Raw genomic sequence first — 26,578 nt, forward strand, 5'->3', positions numbered from 1 at the left:
GAGGCAATCACCCTTTTTAACCGGCCTTCCATCAGCGTTTAGAAGAATATTTATAAATTCTGTTATTTAAAGAATATTGAATACTTTCATGAAAATGTAGTTTTTAGCATACTCCATTATTTAGTCCAATGAGAGCATTGTATTCTGAATGCTTGGATACTTGGATTACTTTCACGTTTCAGGCTCTGATTGTTGCTCCAAGGCCAGGTCTGTAAATCTGCGTTCAGTCTAACTCATATGTTTGTCCTCAGTTCCAGAGACACATAAAGAAGTCGGAAGGACAGAAGACTCCCAAAGTGGAGCTGCAGATTTCCATCTACGGAGTCAAGATCCTCGAGCCAAAAAGCAAGGTACAGTACTGCCACCACTACTACTACTTTTACTTCGACGGCGAGTGAAGTTTGTTTGTTTCTTCTCCCCCCTCCAGGACGTGCAGCACAACTGTCAGCTCCACCGGATCTCCTTCTGCGCAGACGACAAAACCGACAAGCGGATCTTCACCTTCATCTGCAAAGACTCCGAGTCCAACAAACACCTGTGCTTCGTGTTCGACAGCGAGAAATGTGTACGCGCCGCGGTGGCAGAGCGGTTAGCCTCTGCGGAGCTTCAGTGATAAGTCCTTTCTTTGTGGTAGGCGGAGGAGATCACCCTGACCATCGGGCAGGCCTTCGACCTGGCCTATAAGAAGTTCCTGGAGTCGGGAGGAAAAGACGTGGACACCAGGAAGCAGATCGGAACGCTACAGAAACGAGTGAGTGGCTTCAGGCGGTGAAACTGTTCAGTTCTGGTTCACCGAAGTTTCAGTCTCTTCACTTCTGTTGTTGGAGATCGCTGGCTCGTGTAGATCGTATTTATCCTGAAAAACTGCCTGCAGAGTTACTGACAGCACTTCAAAGTACAAAGTAGGGATGCACCTTTTTCTAAAACCGATACGAGTACGAGTACTTGGATTTAACCCCTTAACTCCCACCTGAACCGAGCACTTTTTCTCCAGTTTGGCTTTACCCCAGTCCAAAAGCTTCTGGAAAAAAGCTGTGAAAATAGGAACAAAACTGAGACGAAAACAATGATGGAAATGTTGACAAAAAAGTGAGAAAATATTGACAAAAAAGTGACGAAAAATGTATGAAAAAGTGGCAAAAATGTCACAAAAATGTCACAAGAAATTGACAAAAAATTGATGAAAAAATTACAAAAAATTGACAAAAAAATGAAAAAAAATAACAAAAATAATGACAAAAAATTGATACAAATTTGACCAAAAAATACAAAAAATTTACCAAAAAAATGACAAAAATGTGATAAAAAATGTACGAAAAAATTACAAAAATGTGACAAAAAATCACAAAAAAGTGACCAAAAAAATTACAAAAATGTGATAAATATTTGACAAAAAGATTACAAAAAGATTACAAAAAATTGACAAAAAATTGACAAAAAATTGACAAAAAGTTGACAAAAAATGACCAAAAAATTGACAAAAAATGTGACCAAAAAATGACGAAAAAGTTACAAAAATGAGTTGAATACCCAACAAAAAAAATGATGGAAAAAAATCTGATGACGTGAGGAAAAAGATCCTCTCGGTTCAGGTGGGAGTTAAGAGGTTAAGTACTCGCCGATACCGAATACCGATACGAGTACAAGGCATTTTCTTCAACATTCTTACTTTTTTCACAGCAGATTGGTTTGTAATTAGTAAATTTACTAATGTACATTTCCTTAAGTAAAGTAGGCGACACATTGAAGAGCAGTTATATTAGAATTGTGCTGATGACATTTATTTATTTATTTTTATTTTCATTCAGTATAATTATTGTCATTAGCATAGCAACAGCTCTGCCTAGTGGTTGATGTATGAACTACAGTTAACTTCAACTGCTGTTACACTCTGGTTTCCCCCACCACTGTGCAGTAGAAAAGCTGAGCAGCTCTTTCAGCGGCTGACTGAGGCAAGTCCTTCACCCCCACTGCTGTCAGACTGTACAACAAGACTGTAAAGTAACATGTGCAATAACCCCTTTGCAAAACTATGTGCAATAACCTCTGTGTCTGCATCACTTTATCAACCACTTGCACTAGGTTGATTTGTTTTGTGATGGTCTCTTTATTTTATTTTTTACTGTTTACACTTTTTGCCCCCTTAAAGTTCTTTGATAGTCATTGTATATAAGATACCTCTATTTACTATTTCATTGTTTGCACATTTCCTGTCTATCCTGCACACCCTGAGTGTTTCTGAGAGCTGAAAGCAAGAAGTGAATTTCTCCATTGTGAGATAAGTAAAGGCTTTTCTTATTTTATTTGATCTAATCAGAGTCTCTGATCCAGTTCTAGCGGCTCCGAGGCATTTTGTGGGGTCAGAGGTTCACCAGTTACCACCATAAGGGCTGACTGCGGTAGATGCTAACGTCTTAAACACTGACTCAGGCTGAGGCTCTGTCGACGTGACAAACTGAGAAATGTTCTGTTTTCTCTTCTTACAAACAAAATAATAAAGTGTCCTTTATTTTAATCCTGAGCAGAAATATACAGTGGCTTAGTTAGACAATGCACATGTACAGCAAAGATGAGCCGAGGCAATCACCCTTTTAACCGGCCTTCCATCAGCGTTTGTAAGGATATTTTTAAATTCTGTTGTTTAAAGAATATAGAATACCATCCATCCATCCATCCATTTTCTTCCGCTTTATCCGGGGCCGGGTCGCTGGGGCAGCAGTCTCAGCAGAGATGCCCAAACCTCCCGGTCCACACACACTTCCTCCAGCTGTTCTGGGGGGACCCCGAGGCGACACCAGGCCAGCTCGGAGACATAGTCCCACCACCGTGTCCTGGGCCTTCCACGAGGCCTTGTCCCACTAGGACATGCCTGGAACACCTCCCGCGGGAGGCGACCAGGAGGCATCCGAAATAGATGCCCGAGCCACCTCAGCTGCTCCTTTCGACGTGAAGGAGCAGCGACTCTACTCCGAGCTCCTCCCGGGTAACTGAGCTCCTCACCCGATCTCGGAGGGTGCGCCCAGCCACCCTGCGAAGGAAACTCATTTCGGCCGCTTGTATTCGCGATCTTGTCCTTTCATACTTTCATGAAAATGTATTTTTAGTGTATTCTATTATTTAGTCCAATGAGAGCATTGTATTCTGAATACTTGGATTACATGTAAAAATATATATATTTTCCACTTCAAGTCTAAAGTCTAAAGCAGTACTAAGTAACTTTTTTACCTTAATACATCCTTTTAGTCCCTGTGGGGGTGATACAAGTGTTAATGGGAGGATTGGAGGGTCTTTCATCTCCCCCTGGTGTTTCTGGCATGAAAACCACACTTGCAACTTGACCGACACCGGGTCGGAGCCACCAATACACACTAATAGAACCACGAAGAAGACGAAGAGGCTAACGGGCAAAGCTAACTGTGGGATAGCACCACTTAAACAGTATTTACAGCCAAGTTTGAGAGAGAAAATTGATCTCCATTGTTTAATTGGATGAACAATATCCCTCTGTCCCTTTGTCTTTTCTGTCAGCGTGAGATTTACTCTGATGGACAATTAATGAGTAAAAAATCGCAACATGCCACGACACAAGTTTCTTAGTCCTGCTTTAACTCTATGACGTCATTGTAAATGTGTGTCGATGACTGAAGCCGGCACTGAAGAGCTGCAGTTTGGCCATTAGCACAAGACGAGCACATTATACTGAAGGATGAATCTTTCATGCAGACGCCCAGACAAGTGCATGATCCACGAGCTTCTGCTTCCAAAAGTGCCTTCACAGTTGTGTTTGTGCAAATACAATCCAAACTTTCACCCTCTGGTCCGGGTTTGGAGCCGAGCCCCGCAGCCTCCGTGGATAAATGATGCTACAACTTCCACCAAAGCGATCCGTGTACATTTTTAACTAACGCTTTCTCCACTAAGCCGCTATTGATCTGCGAGTCGCGCTCTCATGAATATAAATGATGCATGCAAAACAACTCAACGCTATTATGGACCGGCGGAGCGGAACGCCTGGAACAAAGCCTGATAGAGTCATTTATTTGAGCAGAAATCCCCATCGATCCCCGTGTTTGTGGTAAATAACGTGCTTGTATTGTTATGGATGGACTGGGCCCCCCCGTCTGAGCCACGGCGCCGAATCGACTCGGACATCGCTCAGACAAATGCGCGCGGCGTGGGGTCCGTGTGGCCACAGGGAAAACTGTTATTTAACTGTTATGAGACAAAAGCCATGAAACTAGGCATTTATTATTCATGCGGCAATAATCCAGCGGCAACAAGTGGGGAAGACTCACAAGTTCTGCAACATTCATGAGGAAATAATGAAAACGGGCAAACTAATGTTGAAGACGTTGCGTTGTGCTGTCAAAGGCAGGAAAACGGGAGAGGGGTTTGTCCCGTGGTCTGTAACCTGGAGTGGGGAAGAGTGAGCTGAGCTGAGGAGGAGCAGAGACACCGGGAGGGAGTGTGGATGAGGTCAGACAGGGATTAAAGACAGGAAGACAGTGTAAATGGACGAGTGTGGGGGTGATGTGTTACCGAGGCCTGGAGGAAGAGTTTTGGATGTATTGGAGCCTGATCCCGGACAGGACTCCATTGCAGAAATCCAGTGTGTGGCCGTGAGTGGCGGAGGTATGAAATTCCCGAGGTGAAAACAAGTCAGCCTTCGACTTTGTTATTGAGCATATGTGTGGTTCAAAAGAAAGGGTGGAATCCAGGATGACATTGTGGACCAATGGGGACGAGCAGATGCTGTTGTTGTGGTGAGCACCAGATCCCTAACCTTCCTGACCAGTTGTCTGGTAGCCACAACCATGAGCGCTGTCTGTCGGTGTTTAATTTAAGAAAGTTGAAAGGCAGTGGGTTTGGAGGAGATGTATAACTGTGTGTCGTCAGCATATGTGTGAAAATTGAGTCCATATTTCCTTATGATCTGTCCCAGCATGGAAATGGTGAATAGGAGTGGCCCGAGAAGTGCTCCTTGTGGTACACCTTGATGAACAGGGGATGATGGAGAGCGGGATCCAGTGATTGAAATAAACTGTCGAGTGGAGTTTGTTTTCTCCCTGTTTCTGGGCGGGGAAACAGATTTGTGGATTCAGATGATTCACAGAGAGGATGGAAACACTTTTATACTGATTTAAACTCACTGATCATGACATCAGGTATATTTGCTTGTGTAACTTTTGTTTGTTTGTTGGTTTATAATGTTATCATGGCTACAGCTTTTATTCTGATGCTTTTAGATAGTTATTAACCTGTTACTTGTCGTCCCCTCTCTGACTCTGAGAAAACCATGTATTTTTTCTTTATTTAGCTATTTAGATTGGCCGTTAAAGGGGAAAAAAACACACAGCAGAGCATGACACACGCTACAAACACTTCATAGAGAGCCATAACATCATGTGCATGCGCTCTGTGCAGAAACTTTACAAGATACTGTACATGATACATTCACTCCAGACTCAGTGGTGGTCGGCTCTGTATGTAGCTTCAGTTTCCCCTGGGGGAGACCGACAGAAGCATCTGACCACCATACATTCACACACACATCATACCTACTGGCCTATTGTGCATGTTTTTAGTGGTAGGGGAAACCTGAGTACCCGGAGGAAACCTACACAGACCTGGGGAGAACATGCAAACGCCACACAAAAGGCCCCGTCCAGGTGGGAATCGAACTCAGGACTTTCTTGCAGTGAAGCACGGACGCTAACCAGTGCTTAATTCGACCTTCAGATTTTCCACGGTAAAGGATCTGGGAAATATTTAGGAGGATCTGGCAAATATTTGATCTGATATAATGGTGTTTACAGAGAGTGTTCCGGCAATTGTTTTGACCTGTTCCCCCGAATCCATCACTTCAGACCCAAAGTGTTCCTGAAAATACTAATTCACAAGTTAAGCACTGGCGCTAGCCGCTGTGCCACCATGTCTTGGTAACATCTTTAGGTCCCTTCAGTGCAGATGTTGCCCTGAGCAGATGTGACGAGAGGAAGAACTGAGCAAACAAATCAATCCAGCTTAAAGCAGAACTAAGTAACTTGTTTACCTTAATAAATCCTTCCCGTAGTCCCTGTGGGGGTGATACAAGGGTTGATGGGATGATTGGAGGGTCTTTCATCGTCCCCTGGTGTCTTTGGCCAGAAAACCATGCCCAATATGCACTAATAGAATCACGAAGAAGAAGCTAACAGGCTAACGGGCAAAGCTAACTGCGTGCTAGTACCTCCAGTATTTACAGCCAAGTTTGAGTGAAAAAAATGATCTCCGTTGTGTAACTGGATGAACAATATCCCTCTGTCCCTTTGTCTTTTCTGTCAGAGTAGTATTTACTCTCCAAGACAATAAAGTTTAAAAAAAATCGCAACTTGCTATGACACCTGCAGTTGCGCTTACGGCCTCTAGGGGCAAGAGTTACTTAGTACTGCTTTAACAGATCAGTCGTTTTATTAAACAGCACTAGAGGCCTGGACGTATCAGCTTTTGCCGAACATTAAAAAAAACGTCTGGTAAAAATCGGGGGAATAAGAAAACTATGAATCATGTCGGCTCATGGGTTTTAAAACACAGTATTTTATGTTATTTTAAAAACTTGTAATCCATAGTCATTAAAATAGTATCCCCTGTCAACAAAGCTGTATGAGTCTGAGTTTCACCGAAAATATAGTAGGCGAATTGCACCTTTTCAGAGTGAGATGTGTTTGTGATCAGTCTTGCAGCTCGTCCTTTCACACCTTGTGCAGCAGACGGCCAAAACCAGCAGAGTTACCAGAGGAAAACCGTAGAATCGTTTTTTTTTTGAATAAGATACAGATTCTTTCTTTTTCTGTCAGATCCAGGAGCTGGAGACGGAGAACGCGGAGCTGAAGAAGCAGCTGCAGGACCTGGAGGAGCAGCTGATGATCGCCCACGTCCCTCCGGTGAGAAAGCACCGCTTCACCCAAACTTTCAGCAGAGCCCGGTGTGTTTCCCATTCCCGCGGCGTGGCCCTGTAATTACAAAGTGTCCTGTAGTCGGCTGCTCGCTCCTGATACGGGCCGCGGACGCCGGAGTGGCAGGTCCAGGTTCAGAGACCGACTGTGGAGGCAATTAGTCCCGAGCGTCAGGCCCGGCAGCCGGAGGGAGGACGCAGGACGACAACAGAACACCTTTAAAGCCACGGGTCTGAAATGCTTAGAAAACTTTTACTAGTTTTCATTCCTCTCTTTAACAACATCTGACCTTTAGTCGCTGCATGAGACTCCACACAACCACATTTGGAAGGTTTTTAATTTAGAGGAATTTATTAATGCTGTGTTTAATGCCCTGTCCATACGAAGTCAAGCTGAGGACCAAACACAAAGATATTGTATTAATCCAGTGTATCGTCCATACGAGCCTGGCGTTTTTGGGGTCTGGAAATGAACATTTCCCAAACCTGGTCCCAGTGGAAAGATCTGAAAACGCCGTTTACGTGGCTCCATTGTTACGACGTCTCGATGACATCACAGCTCCAGAGTCTGTGATCCATAATCTACTGACCTTATAATGAGTTTTCCTCGTGGATCTATAATGGTTTGACTCCGCCCCTCTTTGCTCCACTGCCGTCCACAAGCCACAGGTGACGAGTAGAAAAACACGAGTCAGTCTGTGTTTTTGGACTGACAGTAAAAGTCACTGACAGAAGAATAAACTCTCCTCCTCGTCTCTTCTGTAGATCCTAAATCCTGAATCACTTTCATTTTCACTGTTTACATTCTGCACATGCGCCTCTACATCCTGTTCTATTATCTGTGTTAGCGTCACAGCGCCTCACACAGGCCTGGAGGATGAACTGCACCGTTTTCACAGACCTGAGTCGACCCATGTGGACGCTCACGTTTACTGAGCTGCTTCAGGCTCACAGAGGAAGTTTCTGAAAACATGAGTATTTTGTCCTGGTGTGGATATAGCCTAAGTCTCTGCCTGATTTATTGAGCTTTGATCCGAAAAACACAAAGGTGAAATTTAAATTCCTACAGATTCTTTCCACTTATAACTATACAGTGTTGGGTAGTAACTGTTTTCTGGACTATTAGTCGCTCTGGAGTATAAGTCACATCAGCCTTGGCAACGACCTGGACATGGAGGCGTAACTGCACCGTTGACGAGCCTCTTCCGGCAACACGTTGTTCAAGCTCCCTTTTGCAAACTCGTTCCTCTCACTGTGGCTCTATAGCTTTACTCACGAGCAGCTTTTTTTTGGTTTTCTTCCTTGCAGTAAGAGTAAGCTCCACTTTTCACTAGTCACACACAAGTTTCTCGGGTAACACTTTACATTACGGGCCGCTAAGGCCGTGGTACTTACAGTGGTTATTACTAGTAACGACAGTGGTAATTATTGTGGTACTTCTTGGTACTTATTGTGGTACTTAAAGTGGTACTTACAGTGGTAACTCTAGGTTAATGTGGTACTACAAGTGGTAATTACTAGTAATTAGGGTTAGGGGTTAGGATTAGGGTTAGGGAGACAGAGTTACCACTGTCTCTCTCATTACTAAGAGATACAGGGGTAACTCTTAGTAATGAAGGTTGTACTTCTATTTACTTTGGTACTTTAAGTGATTGTTTCTGGTAGTTACAGTGATACATCTATGGTACTTATTGGTAATTCAAGGATACTACAGCAGCAATTCATAGGTAGTAAATGTGGTACTTCTACATACAGAAGTCATTTATGGGATTGTGTGACTATAAAACAACATAAAACAGCAATAGAGGAAACAAGAAGTACAACCTTCATTACTAAGAGTTACCACTGTATCTAGAAGTACATACCTGGTAATTCTCACTATAGTATCCTTTAAGTACCACAATAAGCACCTAGAAGTACCACTATTATTACTAGTATATTATTACCACCATAAGTTCTATAAGTACCACTGTAAGTACCACGATAAATACCTAGAATTACCACTGTATCACTGTAAGTACCACCGTAAGTACCACAATAAGTATCTAGAATTACCTCTGTAAGTACCAAGGACTTACCGGCCCGTAATGTAAAGTGTTACCGTTTCTCGCTTCCTCCAAACCTTCTTCCTGCTTTTCGATTACCGTTTTTAGCTCTTCAGTGCTCCAGGAGTAGCAGATACTGATACACAAGCCGAGAGCGCCCTCTAGCTGCTGTCAGTGTGAAAATAACAAACATTGTGGGATCATATATTTTGATATATAAGTCGCACCGTGTTTATGTCAATAATCTAGAGCAGAAGTTTCAAATTGAGATAGAGACAATGTAAAGTCGATTCTTTCGTCACTTCCTGTTAGATTTCTGCTTCGTCCATCTTTTTTTAAAACTTTTTCGCTGATTCCTTTTCCTGTATTTTCTCCGTTTCTTCTCGAGCTGATCCGATCTTTGCGCTTATGGACTAATCGCTTTGACTAACTTCACTTTTTCGCTTTTCTCGCCTTCTCTAACCCCGCCCCCCCCTGAAGCCCCTCCCCCTCTCCTCCCCCTCCCCCCTGCTCCGCTCCCGCCCCTCCTCTCTGTCCTGGTCTCTGTCGTGTTTGGAGATTTCCTCGGTGACTCTGACCCCGATGAGCTCGCCCGAATCCAACAACTCGTCGTCGTCCGGCCTGCTGACTCCGCCTCCCGCCAAACTGGCCGCCGTCTCCTCCTCCTCCGCTGTAGCGCCCCCTGGCTGCAGCATCCCGTGGCCCAGAGTAAAACAAGGCTTTTTTCTTCTACTTTGTTCTGCTGCTGCTCCTTTCTGTGGGATTCTTTTCTGAAGCTGCCTGTGCTTTTTACTGGACTTACACCGCCCCCTACAGGCCCAGCCCTGTTACTGCAATAACATTACAGATGGAGAAAGTAGGAAAGGATTAAACTTTAGGGAACTGTAGGTGAATATTTCTGTATATCTGAGCGCTGTTGGTTTCCTTGTTTTTGCCAAGATTTCCAACTTCAGAAGCAAAATGTTTTTTACTCAATTGTGGCAAAAGTATCTGCATTTAACCCCTTAACTCCCACCTGAACCGAGCACATTTTCTCCAGTTTGGCTTTACCCCAGTCCAAAAGCTTCTGGAAAAAAGCTGTGAAAATAGCAACAAAACAGAGACGAAAACAATGATGGAAATGTGACAAAAAAGTGATGAAAAATTGATGAAAAAGTGGCAAAAATGTCATAAGAAATTGACAAAAATGTGACAAAAAAATGACAAAAAAATGACAAAAATGTGACAAAATGTGATACAAATTGACAAAAAAATACAAAAAATTACGAAAATGTGACAAAAAATGACAAAAAAAAGTTACAAAAATGAGTTGATACCCAACAAAAAATTGATGGAAAAAAAATCTGATGACGTGAGGAAAAAGATCCTCTCGGTTCAGGTGGGAGTTAAGAGGTTAAAGTAGCACTTAGCCTTAGATTATTTGAGCTCTCAAACTCCAAAAACAAGGTGAAACTAGATCTTTGCCATTTTTTTCTCCCATTAACAACAAGTTTATTCAAAAGCAAGATCCAATATCCCCTGTATTTGACTTATATTAACCTTGCTCTATATTTAGATTAAGATTTAGATTCCAGCTCCTTTTTCTGCACAAGTTCATCCAAAATAAAACAGACTCAGAGCAGCTTTGGCTGAAACTGAACAGATTAGTTTGTGTTTCGTTCGTTCTTGTGTTTGATGGGTCCTTTATGTTTCCAGGCGGGCAGCATCTCCCTGAAGCCTCAGTCCACAGACGTCTTTGACATGGTGCCCTTCTCTCCGGTCACTCCTTTGGTGCCCACCTCGGCGTCCAACGGGTGCCCGCCTCCTCCGCCCAAGTCCTCGCCGCCCGACATCAGTAAGAACTGCTTATTTTATCATAGCATACAGACTTAAGGAGACTAGATGGAAGTTCGCCATTTTATACTCACTACTGCCACCTCAGGTCATACGTGTAACTGCAGCTTCTATATTAAGCTCATACAGTAACAACTTTCTGAGCGACAGTGCAGGATTTTAGAGGCAGTTGTGGTGAACAGGTCTGAGCTCATTCTACACTGGCTGGAACATGTAGGGGGAGGAAAATACGTACTTTTAACATGTTTAAACTCCGTGTAGTCCCTTTAAGTCACCGCAGGTGAAAACTTGTGTGTGTTTTCAGACAAAGACCTGTTCGGAGCCGAGCCGTTCGACCCGTTCACCTGCGGAGCCGCCGACTTCCCCCCAGACATCCAGTCCAAACTCGACGAGATGCAGGTCAGGAAAATCATCATTATTTTTATTATTATTTTATTATAACCCTCTTCAACCTTAAACACGTTTCTTCACATTGAGTCACTTTTTAATCATATTTTTGTTTGCTCTATTGTCTATATTTTTCATTTTGACAGACAGGATTCTTGTATTTGTGCTGATTAAAACGATCTTTTTCATTCTTCTTTTGTCATTTCTGATCAGTAATGTAGCTCCTCCAGCAGGGGGCGGAGCACGTCCCTTCTGTTCTTAACTCTCCTCTTTTTCTCTTTTCTCTCTGCTCTCGTTCCTCCTGCAGCGACAGAGATGGTCAGTATCTGTGTCCAGCTTGTGTTGCTCTGATCTGAATGTGGTGGTTTGTTTTACTGCTCGTGTTGTCGTGTTCACTTTATGAATGATTTTGTCTCAAAATGAAGGTCACTGAGAAGCAGCACAGATGTTTCAAGTCATTTAATTCAATCTACATTTCTTTATCTTTTATGCCACACATGTAAATTCTTAGAAAATACATAACTTAAATTCTGTCTAAACCCACACCTTCACCAATTGTTCTCCAGTTCAGCTCAACCCAAATCTAACAATCGTACAGCCTGTAATGTAAGGTATCCTTCTTTATATCTCGTTTTCGTTGCTATTTTGATGCCTTTATCAAGAATCTTTTAGATTTGGGTAAAGCCAAGCCATTGGTTAATGTGGAGGTTAAGAAGTTTACAGTAATAGTACTTTTGCAAGTCGTTTTTTCCTACAGCACTTATTACTACTTGAGTAATATTACAATTGTTTATCTGTCTGACACTGAGGAAATCTTTTTTTTTTGTTTGGTTTCACGGGAAGTTCTTTTTTACTCTTACTTGAGCCACTACTTTTTACTTTTGCTGCTTTTACTTGAGTAAATATGTTGGCGACTCTACCTGCCTGTGTGTTTGGATGAAACTTTCAGTATTTTTTCCATTTATTATTATTTTGCCCCATTTGTGGAATCTCCAAAGGCGACTCCATGATTCCTCGGCTTAATCTGATGTTTCCACATAGATTTTTTTGGGTCATGTTTTTTCATATTTTTGATGGACTTGTGCATGATTTATAAATGTATTTAGACTTAAGACTTAAGGCCTTGAATGTCATTGAAGCACTTATTCGTATTGGCTTTAAAGCAACATTTTCGTTGAATTCAAATATAAAGCTAAAGCGTATGAAATCCTTTAGTGAGAATAACTCTGTGTCTGTGTTCAGGAGGGGTTCAAAATGGGACTGACCCTAGAGGGCGCCGTGTTCTCCCTGGACCCCCTGGACAGTCGCTGCTGATCGTCTGAAGAAGTGCCAAACTCGAGCCAAGATGTCCGCCCCCGGTCCCGCAGTTTCACCCGGAGTTTATACGCGTCCTGCGGTTTTTAACCAGACGGCGCCGCCTCCGATCTGTCTCTGTGAAGGTTTGGAAACGACTCGAATTCAGAACTCTGACGTGGAAAGAGACGCTGCAGGAGGAAATGGTTTCCTATAGTTTATCCATTCTCAAATACTGACATGTTTGGTATCCACGCGACGCACAGAATCCCCCCGACAACGCTTTGTGATCCAAATATGCTCAGTCTTCCTTTGTGGAAGACGCCAAAGTCTGCGGGGATAAACGTTACAGAACGTTAGGGCCGTTTTCTCCAAATAAGGTTTTCATTTCACTTTCGCGCCGACAGACTTTAAACATCACAGGTTTGGATTTGGCTTTTTTTCAGAAGGATTCTTGAATATCTAATTTCTGCCTAGTTTATGCAGCTTAACTGCAAGAAAAAGCAAGAGGATTTATTTTTTATATTTAGTAGTGTTGTGGATTTTCTTGCTTAATAAAGCTTAAAGAGAAGTTTGTCTAGTCAACATGTGAAGTTTATTACACAAATGCATTTGCGGAGAGGGTTACACAGACCGCGGAGATCATTGTAAGCTCTACTCTGCTCAGCCCTGGCACTACCTTTATAGGTGAGTGCCACAGACAGAGCTGCATGGACAGGGGTCATACACAACAAAGGGAAGCCCAGAAACACAGAGAAATGGTAATACAGTTGGAGATGTTAATGCAGCCACCACAAGGCACTTTGCATGGTAATGAAATCATGGTGGCGTTTGGAGGCAGAAGGAGATCTTTTGCTGTTGGGGAGATGGGCCATTTGGGACCTTTGTCTAAAGGTGCGAGGGCCTCGTCTGGGGTCCAGGAAAGGCCGGTCTCTCTACCTGGTTTAGTCAAAGGCCCAGCAGGGGACCCAAGACAGGACCCTGCCAGTGTGGTTACTAATTTAACTAACTAAATACTAAAATGCCATAACAGTAGTAGAACTAAACAAGATCCAAAATCCATCTTTGTAACTAATACTGTATGTCACAAAATAAATAAATGTAGACCTGACTCTAACTATTATTTAGATTTCCATCCATCCATTTTCTTCCTCTCTATCCGGGGCCAGGTCGCGGAGGCAGAGTCTGAGCAGAAATGCCCAGACTTCCTGATCCACGACACCTCCTCCAGATGTTCTGACCCTGAGGAGACACCAGGACACAGAGACAGAGTCCCTCCAGTGTGTCCTGGGTCTGGACCTCCTCCCAATAGGACATGCCTGGAACTCCTCCTGAAGGAGGCGACCAGGGGGCTCTGAAACAGATGCCCTATCCTCAGCCGCTCCTCTCGACATGAAGGAGCAGCGACTCTACTCCGAGCTCCTCCTGGGTAACTGAGCTCCTCACCCCCAGCCACCCTGTGAAGGAAACTCATTTGGCCTCTTGTATCTGCGATCGTGTCCTTCTGGTCATTACCCAGATCTCATGACCACAGGTGAGGGTGGGAACGTACATCGACCAGTAAATTGAGACAGGGCCGTAGTTGGCCCGCGGGGCGGAGTTTGGACACTTTAGATTCTCTGCTAAAGGAGCAGCTCGGAGTTTTGCTCATGTGGGAGAAGCTCCATGAAGCAGAAGAGCTTTATTAAACAGAATTATAATAAATATTATAAATGCAAAGTCGACTAAATTTGTCTTAGATTTACTCGACTAAATTAACACGAGATAAAATTGAAGGACATTTTCATCAAAAGACTAAAATATGTCAAAATGAACTCTGATACAGCGACTGCACCGATCCATCTGTCGATCTCACCCTCCATCCTCACAGAGATCAAGATACTTGGACTCCACAGCATTATATTTAGACTTTGTAGAAGAAAACATAAAATGTCAGTAAACTTGCAATACATTTTCCCCACATATTTATGTCCATAATCTCCAGCAGAAGTTCTAAACCGATATCTGTAAATGTGTTTATTCCCCTGCAGCGTCTCTCCTTAAAACACGCCTGGATTCTCGTGACTTTAATCCTTCTCAGAGACAGATTCCCGCGGCGCACTTTCCCCTCGTTGTAGAAAAGAGAAGCAGTATTTTTGTAATGAACTGGAGCCGGTAGTTTTGAGTACTCGCACAGCTTTGAGAGATGTACATAAAGATGCGTTCACAGGTACAATCGACGTGGGACTTTTCATACGCGGCGCCTCGGTGCCGGAGCATTCGTTTGTGGCTAACATTCCTCTTTGTACGATTTGACTGGATTCTGACCATGAAAATGTAGCTTCATTTACTCAGCGGCCGGAGAGGTTCACACCAGGACTTGTGTTCGGGATTTAGGAAAGAACATGGGTCTTTGGGATACTTTAATTTCAAAGAGCCGTTCAAAAGACTGGCTCTTTTTAATATAACATCTGAATAACGCCAGCCAGAAGACTCACAATATCTAAAGGTCAGCCCACACTACACCACTTTTATGCCCGATTTTTCTCTAATTGTCAGTCGCGCTGAGTCTTCTGGAGTCGTGTCTAATCGAAGGCAGTCACACAGAGTCGGGTCTCGTAGTGTGGGGGGGTCAGGACTGGACTCCTGTTCGAATCGTGTAATGTGGGCGGCAGAAAGACATGACTAGACTTCCGTCGTAGGAAATCAAAGACAACACAACCAATTTCAGCGGCCGATGAAAGAGTGGATACAGCATGGGTGTGGGTTTGCGTGGGGACCATGTGGACATGTCCCCACCAATATTTCAGGATGGCCAAGTTGTCCCCACTAACTTCATTCACATTGTGCGTTCTTTCACAAAGACTCAGATGTGGGCACTTTAGGCTTGGGAGAGGACGATCGGCATCACAACACTTTTTTGTTTCGTGTTGATTGGTCAAATATTTGCGGAGAAATGCATATTTTCAGGTAAAGTGTCCCTACCAATAACACCAAACCTACACCCTTGGAATAAAGACAGAAAAACAGTGCAGCGCCTCCTTTTACATGACTCTGTCAAAACAGCGGCACAAACAACACATTTCATGGCCACCGCCCCACATGAACCAGCACAACTTTATATCAACAAAAGAACCTCCTTTTCCAGCTACATTTCACCCACAAACGAGTTTAATAGCGGGTGTTCACTGTGCCATGTTGGCCGTCTGCGACGTACCATCACTCGTCGTGAGAAAAATCTTCAGTTTTGTAGGTGTTAGGTCGTACAGTGAGACAGGCGTGGTTAGGGGTTGTTTATAATCTGAAAGTCAGTGTTATGGCCAGCTCAGTGGCTTGGCCTTGAAGGGAAAGTGTTGACGGCGTAGGAGAGATAAGGTTCAAAAAGAAGAGAATTATTCCAGTAGTTCATTAATTTGTAGTAAATTAGCTTTTACTTGGTGTCAGCATTAGCTCAGTTCTCCAGAGCAGGTAGTTCCCTTCACAGTTCTTTATATCACCAAAAGAACCTCCTCTTCCAGCTACATTTCACCCACAGAGTTTAACAGCAGGTGTTAACTGTGCGATGTTGGCCGTCTGCGATGAACGGTCACTCGCCATGAGAAAAGTCGTAGGTCTTATAGGTCTTAGGTCGTACAGTGAGACAGGGAAAAATATTTCAAATAGAACCGTCGTACAACCAAAGACGAACTACAATCGACATCAGGCCGGCGACTAGCGTTAAAAAAATCTCCACGCTATGCAAATACAGAGCCATTTCCCGCGGCGGCGACCACCAACCACAGAACAAGCTCTGACAGACACCTGTGCGTGATTGGCTCATGCACTTCAGCTGCGCCTCAATCCCCGCCTCCTCGAGCTCCCCCTCCTGAGGGGGGGCTGGACAAGGAAGTAGAGCATCAGAGGCCGGGCATGAACGGGTGCGACGCCACATTTTACAGGACTTTCTGTTGACTTTTCCACGTAAAATAAACACCGCTAGCATGTTGCGCTAGCTGCAGCTAAACAGTTTCTGAACTCTGAAACTGCAGCGACATTTGATCGCAGCTACGATTGTCTGTTTGAACAATCGCAAAGAGGAGACGAGTTCAGCTCACGGTTTTACCTTCCCCCACATCGGGGCTGAGCTCCATCTCCTTTTCTTAGTAAAACCAAAGAAATACGTCCCGCTTCTTCGTGTCGCCGACTTTTATCTCCCTTTGACAGAACTACAGCCACGTTGAAGCCTCGTAGTTGCAGCAGCTTCATTGTTGTAACCAGAGCCGTTTTTTCCTATAGGCAAACTATGCAAGTTGTGTAGGGCCCCCGCAGCCACAAGGGCCCCGCAAACTAAGAGATTAATCAAGGCGTTGTTACGGGCCTATTTGTCTCAAAGATGAATCCACACGGTTCTCATGAGCACAGTTACTTACAGTAACTCTGGTTCTCTGAATGTGTACTGTCTAAAGCGAGTTGGGCTGTGGGTCAGGGACCAGAGGTGAGAGAATGTTACCATTTACCATTTTAAAAAGTTAGGAAATAGACTAGTAGTAGCCCTAAATCCTGGTCTCACAGTGGCTTAGGGGTTAGTGGTTTCACACAGAGGGGCGGGGCCTGAACTGAGGTCATTATGTTCCCTTTCTGCCCTGCACTACTGCACAGTGGAGCCGTTTTTTACCATAAGTGGGTTCGCTCTTCGTCGAATAACCATGGGATGCGACTGGAGGGCCGGCTCTGGTTGTGACTGCGATCACATGACACTGTTGACCAATCGGGAGACGCACATGTTTCTGTCTGACAAACCATTTTTAGTGCTTTAGCTTTGGCTTTAGAGCAGAAAGCTCTCACTTGCTCCGCTGTTGGGCTGATTCCGGGAGTTCTGGGTCAAATCGATAGAAAAAAAGCTCGAAATCCGGTTTGAAGCGTTTCTCTCGAACACAAATCCTCTCGTGTGAACTCCTCGGCTGCCGACCGGAACATTCCAGTATCGCTCCTGTCTCTAATGTTGCGTTCAGTATTAACTTGTTTTTTAACCTGAAGTCATTATTGTTTTATTATGATTACAGCGTGTTCGTATTACGGAGCCCCTGAAGTTCACCCAAAAAGAAGAAAAATCCTGTTTTTGCTCAAAATAATTCACCAATAACAGAAGTACAGTCCGGACACATTTGTGAAGAAGACTCTTTTCTTTACGTTAACTGCGCTAAAGGTAAATATATTTCCTTTGAGGGCACATCCGGGGCTCCGTATGTTTTTGCACCAGACGCACTTTGTTTGTTTTTTATGGGAGATATTTTACTACATGTAGAAATGTCCATTTGTCGTTTTGGCTGCAATGACTCTGTTGTTACGATTGTTATTAAAGAGATGTCTGCACAATATAAAAACATGTTTGTCTTTCCTACTGAGCGGAGTGGAGTCGAGCCAATTGGGTGAACTGAGTTTTTAAAATGTATTTATTGGTTTCTTTGATGGGACAGTATGTGTTAATGAACACACATGGGCCTCATGCATGTAAACAAGCCACACTGGATTGTAGCTTTGGGCTCATTTCCATCCGTCGTCCTCCATGCACACTCTCAAACACACTCTCACTCATCCTCACAGGGAGAACATGCAAACTCCACAGAAAGGCCCCGTCCAGGTGGGAATTGAACCCGGGACCTTCTAGCAGTGACCCAGATGGTAGAGGGGTCGTCTCATGATGGGAAGGTCGGGGGTTGGAATCCTGGCTCCTGCAGGTGCAGACTGTCGTTGTGTCCTTGGGCAAGACTCTTCACCCAACCACTCACCCAACGCCTATGTGTGAGTGGTCAGAGGGGCCGTTGGCACAGATGTGAGCAGCTTCGCCTCTGTCAGTCTGCCCCAGGGGGAACTGTGGCCACAAATTTAACTGACCACCATCAGCATGGAGTGAATGAACCCCCCTCCCCTTTCATGGGTGACTTGTGTCATATTTCCCTTCCCTGTGAAGCACTGACCGCTGGTATGTTTGTGTTACATTAAAGATTCGATCTTTATATGATTTGAACTTGTCAGAAAACAATTGGCCGTAAAATAACCCCACTTTGAGAAGTAAAAACACACTTTTTTTCAATGTGAATTTTTGTAAAAACAAAAAAAGATTAAAAATACATGTAGGACATTGTTGTTTCTGATGTTGGTCGTTTTGTTAAGTATAGATGCAGATAAATAGTTTGGGCAGATTTAAATAAACACAATCTAATTATCTTATTTTTTTTCCAGAGACAAGATGGGGTAATTTTCCCAGAAGAGACAATGAATAAAAACCCAGGCAGCAAAACATGTGGGCTCTGCCTGGGTTTTCCCACCTGGGTTATAAGTGGGTTTGTCTGCAGTTTCCATGTGACTTGTAAAGGTCCACGAGGTACTTCTACAGAAGGGTACTACTACAGGAGGTACTATTACACTAGGTACTACTACACTAGATACTACTACACGAGGCACTGCGACACTAGGTACAATTCTAGTGTGTTTGGTGGTTGAGACAAGCAGATGAAAATGTGTTTATTAAAATTTGCTTGTCTCTAAACATTTTTCAAGATGTCATCATGTGCAAGATGTATGAAAACTATATATACTGTATAGTGTATTATTCACATCTGCATAATACTACCAATAGGAAACAGTAAAATGTAACTTATAAAGATTGTATGATTTTAGCTGTAATTTTCACCTTTCACCTTTAAAACCACATATTCCAGACGAGTTTTGAAGATGCAATAGAAAACATCCCAAAATGTATGTAATTAGTAACATCTTGTCTGAGTCTTGCTCTACCCGAACCTGAAGTAACGCCACTGAAGCTGGGATTCCAAGCATCTGTTTAATGTGTTGCAGCAAGAAGTTACAAGCGTCGCCCTCCTCCATGAAGCACAGGGTAAAACATGCACAAAAGCACACAGTCACACGCGCTCAGTCCGTCAGATCTTTATTATCGGCCGCACAAGTTTCACGACCTGCCTCCGGTTCACACGAGGTAGAAGCTCACGCTGCAGCGCCGCCTACAGCCACCAGGGGGGGGGCAGAACCCAATCCCTCCTCTCTTCAGCCCGGCTCAGGAGGGACGGTCTGCTATGAAAACTTCAGATGAGGGTGAAGGACAGGGATGTGGTTAGGGTTCTATATATTTCCAGACTAACCGTTTCATAGATCTATCTAGCAGACCGTCCCTCCCGAGAAGACTATCCAGCACATTTCTCGCCCGAAGAACCAGGATGTTTGGTATGGTCAGACCTATCCAATGCTTTTGAATCTGATGTTGTTGTTGTTGTTGTGTGGTTCTGGAGCTCCAGGGCACTGATTTAGCCAAATGCAGTGGAGCAACTGAAGACTTTGACAGTCGGGAAGAGCAGCTCATCCTAAATCAAAGCGCTTCCCCTTCATCTGTGTCTCGTCTGTGTCTCATCTGTGTCTCATCTGTGTCTCAACTGTTGTAAACATTAAGAATTTAAGACTCAGATTGAGCGAACGTGTCTGCAAACATGCTGACCATAGAAATCTTTATCCAGCGGAGCCTGTTCCTACAAATGTGCACATTTTGCTCACCATCCAATCTCAGACCTGATTCAAATTGAGCGTTCTATCCCCACACAAAATGTATAGGGAAGACAGGCACAATATTAAAGTATGACAAGGTATGTTTTGTCCTTTTTATGGCATTTCTATCACTTCTGTGGTTTCTTTATCTTATAAGAGGACGTTTAGTGGCCCCTGCATGTGCATCTGACCCACAAAAAGGCCAAACGTCCCCCTGATCAGGGATTAGGGTGATGATTAGGGTTAGGAACGGCAAGTGCGATGTAAATTCTGTTTCACTCACACAGATCTCACACATAGTTTTAGAAACTAGAAGGTCTTGGCTTTCAAATGAGGCATTAACAGTCAATACGCTTTGAGATTTGGATATGCACAATTGCTAAACCTAACCCTAAACTGGCAGATAACAGGTTCAGTGAATTTGAGTTAGCATTAGCATTTAGCTCAGAGACACTTTTAGACGCTAACAGTGTTGGACAAGTGACTTTAAATTGTAATATATTCTACATTATGTTTATATTACATACATACACTACTTTTGAGTGACTTTTGGCAAAATATAAACCGAAAATAGCAATAATGCCGTGTTTAGTTTTAACGACATTAACGACACGTGACTGCAGAGCTTATACACCAGAGTCCAACCTGATTTGGTGCTGCATTTTAGTTGGGGGAGTTTAGTTTCTTAAATTGTAATGACAAATACATTACCATATTTTGTTTAAGTGATGTTATATTCCTTACTTTCTGAAAAAAAGAATACATTTTTGCAACTTGTTACTATTTTAATACAGTACCACCAACACTGGACGCTAAGCTGTATCTAAAGTCAAATCTCCAAAGGTCTGCACTGTTTCTAACGAGGCTTTGACCTGAATGTGGTTCATGCCAAAACATCTGGATCGTTCATAATTCATGATGTTTGATGGACTTGCCGCCTTCCAACTGTCTGCACACGTTTGACTCGAACGTCGCTCCTCCTTTTTATCCTACGGCGCTGATTTGCTGTTAAGAGACTCATCAGCCAGTTTTCGATCTGTTTCAGCACTTTCCCTTCGCAAGAATGTGGCGCTGAGGAAGAGGAGGAAGTGGTTTCCTAAAAGAACGAAGAGTCAAACATCAGTCTCCATCTATGGAGAAAAACGCCTTGTGGTTTGTCTCCCCCTGGTGGCTGCAGATGGACACGTGTATTGCGGGCGTGTACAAACTGTGAAATCAGCCACACGTTTTCCTCAATAGCACCACGACATTTTTATACAACATTTATTATAAAACAAAAAAAATGAACAAAACTGATTTATAAAAACAAATAAAAAGCAGAAGTACCGTTTGACTCCATGAATTTCTTTGGGACCTTTACGCAGTAGTCGGGGATTACTACTGAAAAAAGCAACGTCCATTTAGGGGAAGCACCATAAAACTTTGGCTATAAACAGGTAAACGCTAGTGATGTGTCCACTTTAGTGTTGCTTTGGTCGAAGGCACAATAAATATCTCGCCACAGAAGTCCCAGTTTTCCGTTTCTCGTATGTACAACATGGCTTTTTGCTCCGTAGTCCCACAGTCTCAGATTCTCCTGGCTGCGTCGCTCTGCACAGGTTTTTTTCGGAAGGTGTTTTGGTGATGACGTTTTTTTTTCTTTTTAATCGTTGGTTTTATAAGAAGCAGACGGGCCCGATGTCCACTCCGAACTCCTGGTCGTGTCCGCCGACGTCCACGGGGGCGAAGTCCATGATGGGCAGCCGCGCCGTCTTCTGCGTCCGGTACTCGAACACCGTCTTTCCCCAGGAGCCGCTGCGCTGCTGCAGGGGAGACGGGAGAGACGGAGGTTACCACGGTTACCACGGTTACTATGGTAAAACATCAGCCGCTTATTGTATATTTGCAAATCCACAAACTTACGCTGTTGTTTATTTTTACGGCCTGCCCTTAGTTTTATTATCCATGTTTTATTGTAGTCTGTGTTTCATGTTATATGGATGGGAATTGATAGGTTTTTATTGATATTAATGCCATTGACAATTTCTCTTATCAATCCGGTTCTTTATTGATTCTCTTATAGATTCCAAATAGATCAAAAATGTCTATATAATAGATTAGTTTATTGGTTTATTTGGTCGGGACAGTGCAAGTTAATGAACAAGCCGCGCCGGATTGAAGCAAATTTCCATCCGTCGTCCCCCATGCACACTCTCAAGCACACTCTCGTTCGTCCTGGCCTATTGTACATGTTTTTTTTGTGGTAGGGGAAACCGGAGTACCCGGAGGAAACCTACACAGACACGGGGAGAACATGCTCCCCACAGAAAGGCCCCGTCCCTGGTGGGAATCAAACCCGGACCTTCTAGCTGTAATATGGGCATGCGTCTTGTAGTTTTTATTTAAACAGGGCTGATACATTAACCTATTTTGACATAAACTTCCTCATACAAAGATTTTATAAAAGCAATTGTAAAATAATTATTATTAAAATAAGAGGATTTAAAGCGAGACACTCGTTTGAGAAATTCAACAAATTGAGCTTGTGTTGACGACGACGTGCACAGGGGAGTAACATCAGGCACATAGAGGTGTTTTTATATTCTTGTAGTTACTGAATGATGCCGTGTGCACTTTGTTTTGGTTCTTCAGTTTGTAGCAGCTGCACGTTTATAAGTGTTTATAGAGAGGACAGATGGAGATGGACTCGTTACAACGTGCAGCGTGGAGAGTTTAGTTTGTGATAAAGTGGAAGTGGTTGTGTGTGTATCTGCAGTCTTGGATCTGCAGGATAATAATATAAAGAGGCTGTGGTTCCGATAGTTTGCTCAAATAGAATCGGTACTACTTGATTCCCATCCCGACACCGAAAGGCCCCGTCCAGGTGGGAATCGAACCTAGCTGTGAAGCATGAGGGCTAACCGCTGCGCTACTGTGCCACCCAAAATAAATAAATATATTATGATTATAGCCAGGAATTAACTGGTTCTTCTCTTCTCACCGAGCACGAGTCGAGGTGATCATTGCTTTTAACCTAAACTAGAATAAAACCAGACCTAAGACTAGACCCTGAGGACAGTCGTCGTCAGTTCTCACCGAGCACGAGTCAAGGTGGTTATTACTCTTAACCTAAACTAGAATAAAGCCAGACCTAAGACTAGACCCTGAGGACAGTCATCGTCAGTTCTCACCGAGCACGAGTCGTGGTGGTTATTACTCTTAACCTAAACTAGAATAAAACCAGACCTAAGACTAGACCCTGAGGACAGTCATCGTCAGTTCTCACCGAGCACGAGTCGTGGTGGTTATTACTCTTAACCTAAACTAGAATAAAACCAGACCTAAGACTAGACCCTGAGGACAGTCATCGTCAGTTCTCACCGAGCACGAGTCGTGGTGGTTATTACTCTTAACCTAAACTAGCATAAAGCCAGACCTAAGACTAAACCCTGAGGACAGTCATCATCAGTTCTCACCGAGCACGAGTCGTGGACCACGGTGTATCGGAAGCGGTTGTTGCCCTCCGCCTTCAGCTCCAGGTCGTTGGCGCCTTTGAGGACCAGGGCTTTCTTCAGGTTGCCGTTGCGCTCGTCCTTGTAGCCCACGGAGTTCTTACAGTGGTACGTGAGGCTCTGAGACGCCTCCTTGGACAGGAGTCTGATGAACGTCATCTGAACTGTCACAGAGTTCGTAGACTGGTCTTTGTTTCCGTACGAGAACTGAAATGAGACACATGAATAGATTCGATTTACAGCTTTAATGTAGTAGTAGAGTTAGTAGTAGTATTCATAGTAGTATTCGTAGAACTCACATGTGTCCCTCGGTTCATGTCGGCGCCGAACCACACGGGCTTGTTCCTGGAGGCGGTCCACCAGACTTTGCGGGGGATGCTCTCGGGGTTGGCGGCGATGCACGTCTCTCCGGTCTCCATGTTGCAGTGGACTTTGATGGCGTCCTCCGCACTGCCCTGGTTCGGGTCCACCCAGTACTCGCCTGAAACGGGAACGGCTACATCAGAACTTCTGCACTTTCCCGTTTCGATTTTCACAACTTCCAGGGTCACTGTCATCGTAATACTCTTAAAAACTAACTTGTCCCTCCATGGTATTCAATATACTGATAAAGGGAAAAAGCTAATTTGCTTTCAATACCAAGCAAGAAAAGAAAGAATTAGTACGGGGCTTTTCATTTTTCATTTTGAACCAAGCATAGTAGCATAAATATATCTTAAACTCTTGCTGTTCTGATTGGGCATTTTGACTGCAATAATCTGACCAATTTACTGTCCTAAAAAGTTGTTAAATCCATAGTTCAATAATGTCTTAAAACCCTAAATATATAAGGGACAAGACAGGGGTGTGGATTATCACCTTTACTTTTTGCTCTTGATAATAGCTCTCCTTATGTAATTGGATTATTTGTTTTTGGACCTGAAACTGAATTTGATGAATTGCACTGCTTCAGATGCCTTCTATAAACTCCAGTAATGTTTAACTGAGATGGGGAAAGAGCTAAATATCTCATGAAAATACCACAGGGGTTTAGGTTTAGGGCTGGTGAGTCAATAATATTGCCAGCTCTTTCTGGTCAGGTATTTTCTCTAGGATTAATATGGCGAGTTTGGGGACTAATTTCTAAAGATCAATGATCTGTACGTTTTCAGTTTGGGCAGTCGTATTGGCACTTAGCCTGGCCAGCCAGAACACACACTTTCCCTCTTCTTTACAAAGACGTGTATCTGGGATCAGGGGTGATTTCTTTGAAAACTGAAAGAACAAGGAGTTATAAGCCATTGTTCAGATTTTAAACAAAGGAGAATTCATCACGAATGCATAACGGCTGTTTCAATGTATGTTTGGAACGAGACAAAGATATTTTACTAATGGTTAATTTGGTTCCTGTCCTGTTCCTGGTCTGTGATTGGATCAACATAAACTTTTGGAGATTTGATTGTTGAACAGCAACAAACAGAAGGAGTGGACGGCTGGCCAGGCCCATAAGCACCTGCTTCACGTGAGATCGTGCCTTCATCCCCACTCACCGCTCTTCTTCATGGGGTAGCACTGTTTGAGGTCTCCGCAGGTGCGCGCCGGGTGCTTCCTGCTGCCGTCGGGGCTCTTCATGCTGTCGATCTGGCTGCTGAGGGCCTTGAGCGTGGCCTGGACGCCCGGGTCCACGGCCACGATGTTGCTCTGGTTGTTGTTGGGCAGGGCCTCGTCCTCGCTGAACTCTGGGGGGGGAGGGGGCCCGAAGTCGGAGTCGTAGTCGTGCGGGCCGCCGAACAGGTCGTCCATCGCCGCCATGGGGGGACCGGCGGGGCCTGGGGGGCCTGGAGGTCCGGGCTCTCCTGGAGGACCCTGGGAAAGACGAGAGAGTTCAGTCACGTGGATTGTACTCGCGAAGGGATAGGAACGTTTCTGGGTGGAGGGCACTTTTTTTTTGGCAGAATCTCACCACAACGTCAGCCTTTCCCAGTCTTTTTACTTTAATAGACCTAAAGTTCTCCATGGGTATTGAAGGAATTGACATTATTATAGTATATTAGATGGCTTTTGTGTAGACTCTTATTAGTTGAAATGCTCAAGGGTTGGATCTGCCTGACCTACTTGTGCAGAGTCATAAAACAGTTTATGAATAGAGTCTGCTCCAGCAAATTGTTGTTGATGCAGTTTAATGTGGGCATGTTGCCTCGCAGCCTCACCAATAAGCCACACTACTTATAATAATTACACTTCTAAGGGTGGAGCACCATAGAGGTTTATCGTCTCTACATTGCCCCAGCCTTGAATCCTGTCTGAAGTCCCTGTCTGGAGGAAAACTGTGGATGTTCTGGTTTCACAGGAGTGCAACGGTTCTCAAAAGTTTGATCTCAAGCACCACCTGGTCTAGGAAATGTTCAGTTCAGGAGAGAACCACTTCTGATGTTAATTGGGAAACGTTAAAGCTTGAAACATCGAGCTTACGACCCAAAACGTCTCTGTCAATTTCCGTTCCAAAGTTCTTTTCAGAAATCTGCTGTACATAGAAGGACATGAACCTCTGAGGGTTAAGTTAAAGGGTAACATTATGGCGTTCCCTCCATCAGATGAAAAAGGACTAGCACCGGTGGACACCCCGTACCTCTGGTCCGACTTCTCCTGAGATGCCTCTGGTTCCGGGGGGTCCCATTGGTCCTGGTTGCCCGAGGTAGCCCTCTTTACCCGAGGGGCCGATGGGTCCCTGAGGCCCCTGCACCACAACATCAACATAAAGTTACACCAGACGCCAGGGAGTTTTAATCAGATTCACAAACCCGCATCAGTGACTCACCCTCTGTCCGCTGGGTCCCACGATTCCCGTCGATCCCTGTTCTCCAGTCGTGCCCTGAAAAACGAAATGTAATTTACTTCCATGTTCCTTCTCCCACATGGACAGAGCACAGACCTGTTCCTTCCTTATTCAGTTTTTCAAGATCTTAGTCAAAGTTTTAGTAGGCGTGACTCACGGGAGGTCCGGGCAGCCCCTGCAGTCCAGTGAACCCTCTGTGTCCCTTCTGTCCTCTCTCTCCGTGGTCTCCCAGGTCTCCATTATCTCCTCTGGGTCCTTGGGGTCC

At 44.1% G+C, this 26,578-nt stretch overlaps 2 protein-coding genes across 5 annotated transcripts in view; one reads left to right on the top strand and one right to left on the bottom strand.

The window, feature by feature from the left end:
- gulp1a (GULP PTB domain containing engulfment adaptor 1a) overlaps positions 1 to 12,645 on the top strand; it is a 136,129-nt gene extending 123,484 nt beyond the window's left edge. For 2 of the 4 annotated variants that reach the window (XM_079562963.1, XM_079562965.1), the window contains 8 exons: positions 252 to 350; positions 428 to 565; positions 635 to 751; positions 6,837 to 6,923; positions 9,460 to 9,687; positions 10,675 to 10,813; positions 11,117 to 11,211; positions 12,442 to 12,645. In XM_079562963.1, coding sequence (XP_079419089.1) covers positions 252 to 350; positions 428 to 565; positions 635 to 751; positions 6,837 to 6,923; positions 9,460 to 9,687; positions 10,675 to 10,813; positions 11,117 to 11,211; positions 12,442 to 12,513 — 975 coding nt within the window. In that variant the 3' untranslated portion in view covers positions 12,514 to 12,645. Of the gene's footprint in view, positions 1 to 251; positions 351 to 427; positions 566 to 634; positions 752 to 6,836; positions 6,924 to 9,459; positions 9,688 to 10,674; positions 10,814 to 11,116; positions 11,212 to 11,506; positions 11,518 to 12,441 lie in introns of all 4 variants that reach the window. The other 2 variants (XM_079562964.1, XM_079562966.1) reach the window with 2 other exon arrangements.
- Positions 12,646 to 19,307: 6,662 nt separating this feature from the next.
- Positions 19,308 to 26,578, bottom strand: part of LOC306968394 (uncharacterized protein) — a 76,757-nt gene continuing 69,486 nt past the window's right edge. Inside the window, exons 47-53 of the mRNA XM_079563740.1 lie at positions 26,471 to 26,578; positions 26,296 to 26,349; positions 26,107 to 26,214; positions 25,028 to 25,343; positions 23,798 to 23,979; positions 23,463 to 23,705; positions 19,308 to 21,809 (exon numbers count right to left, since the gene is read on the bottom strand). Coding sequence (XP_079419866.1) covers positions 21,663 to 21,809; positions 23,463 to 23,705; positions 23,798 to 23,979; positions 25,028 to 25,343; positions 26,107 to 26,214; positions 26,296 to 26,349; positions 26,471 to 26,578 — 1,158 coding nt within the window. The 3' untranslated portion in view covers positions 19,308 to 21,662. The remainder of the gene's footprint in view (positions 21,810 to 23,462; positions 23,706 to 23,797; positions 23,980 to 25,027; positions 25,344 to 26,106; positions 26,215 to 26,295; positions 26,350 to 26,470) is intronic.

The sequence above is a fragment of the Gobius niger genome (assembly GCF_951799975.1).
Source record: "Gobius niger genome assembly, chromosome: 9".
Taxonomy (NCBI): Eukaryota; Metazoa; Chordata; class Actinopteri; order Gobiiformes; family Gobiidae; genus Gobius; species Gobius niger.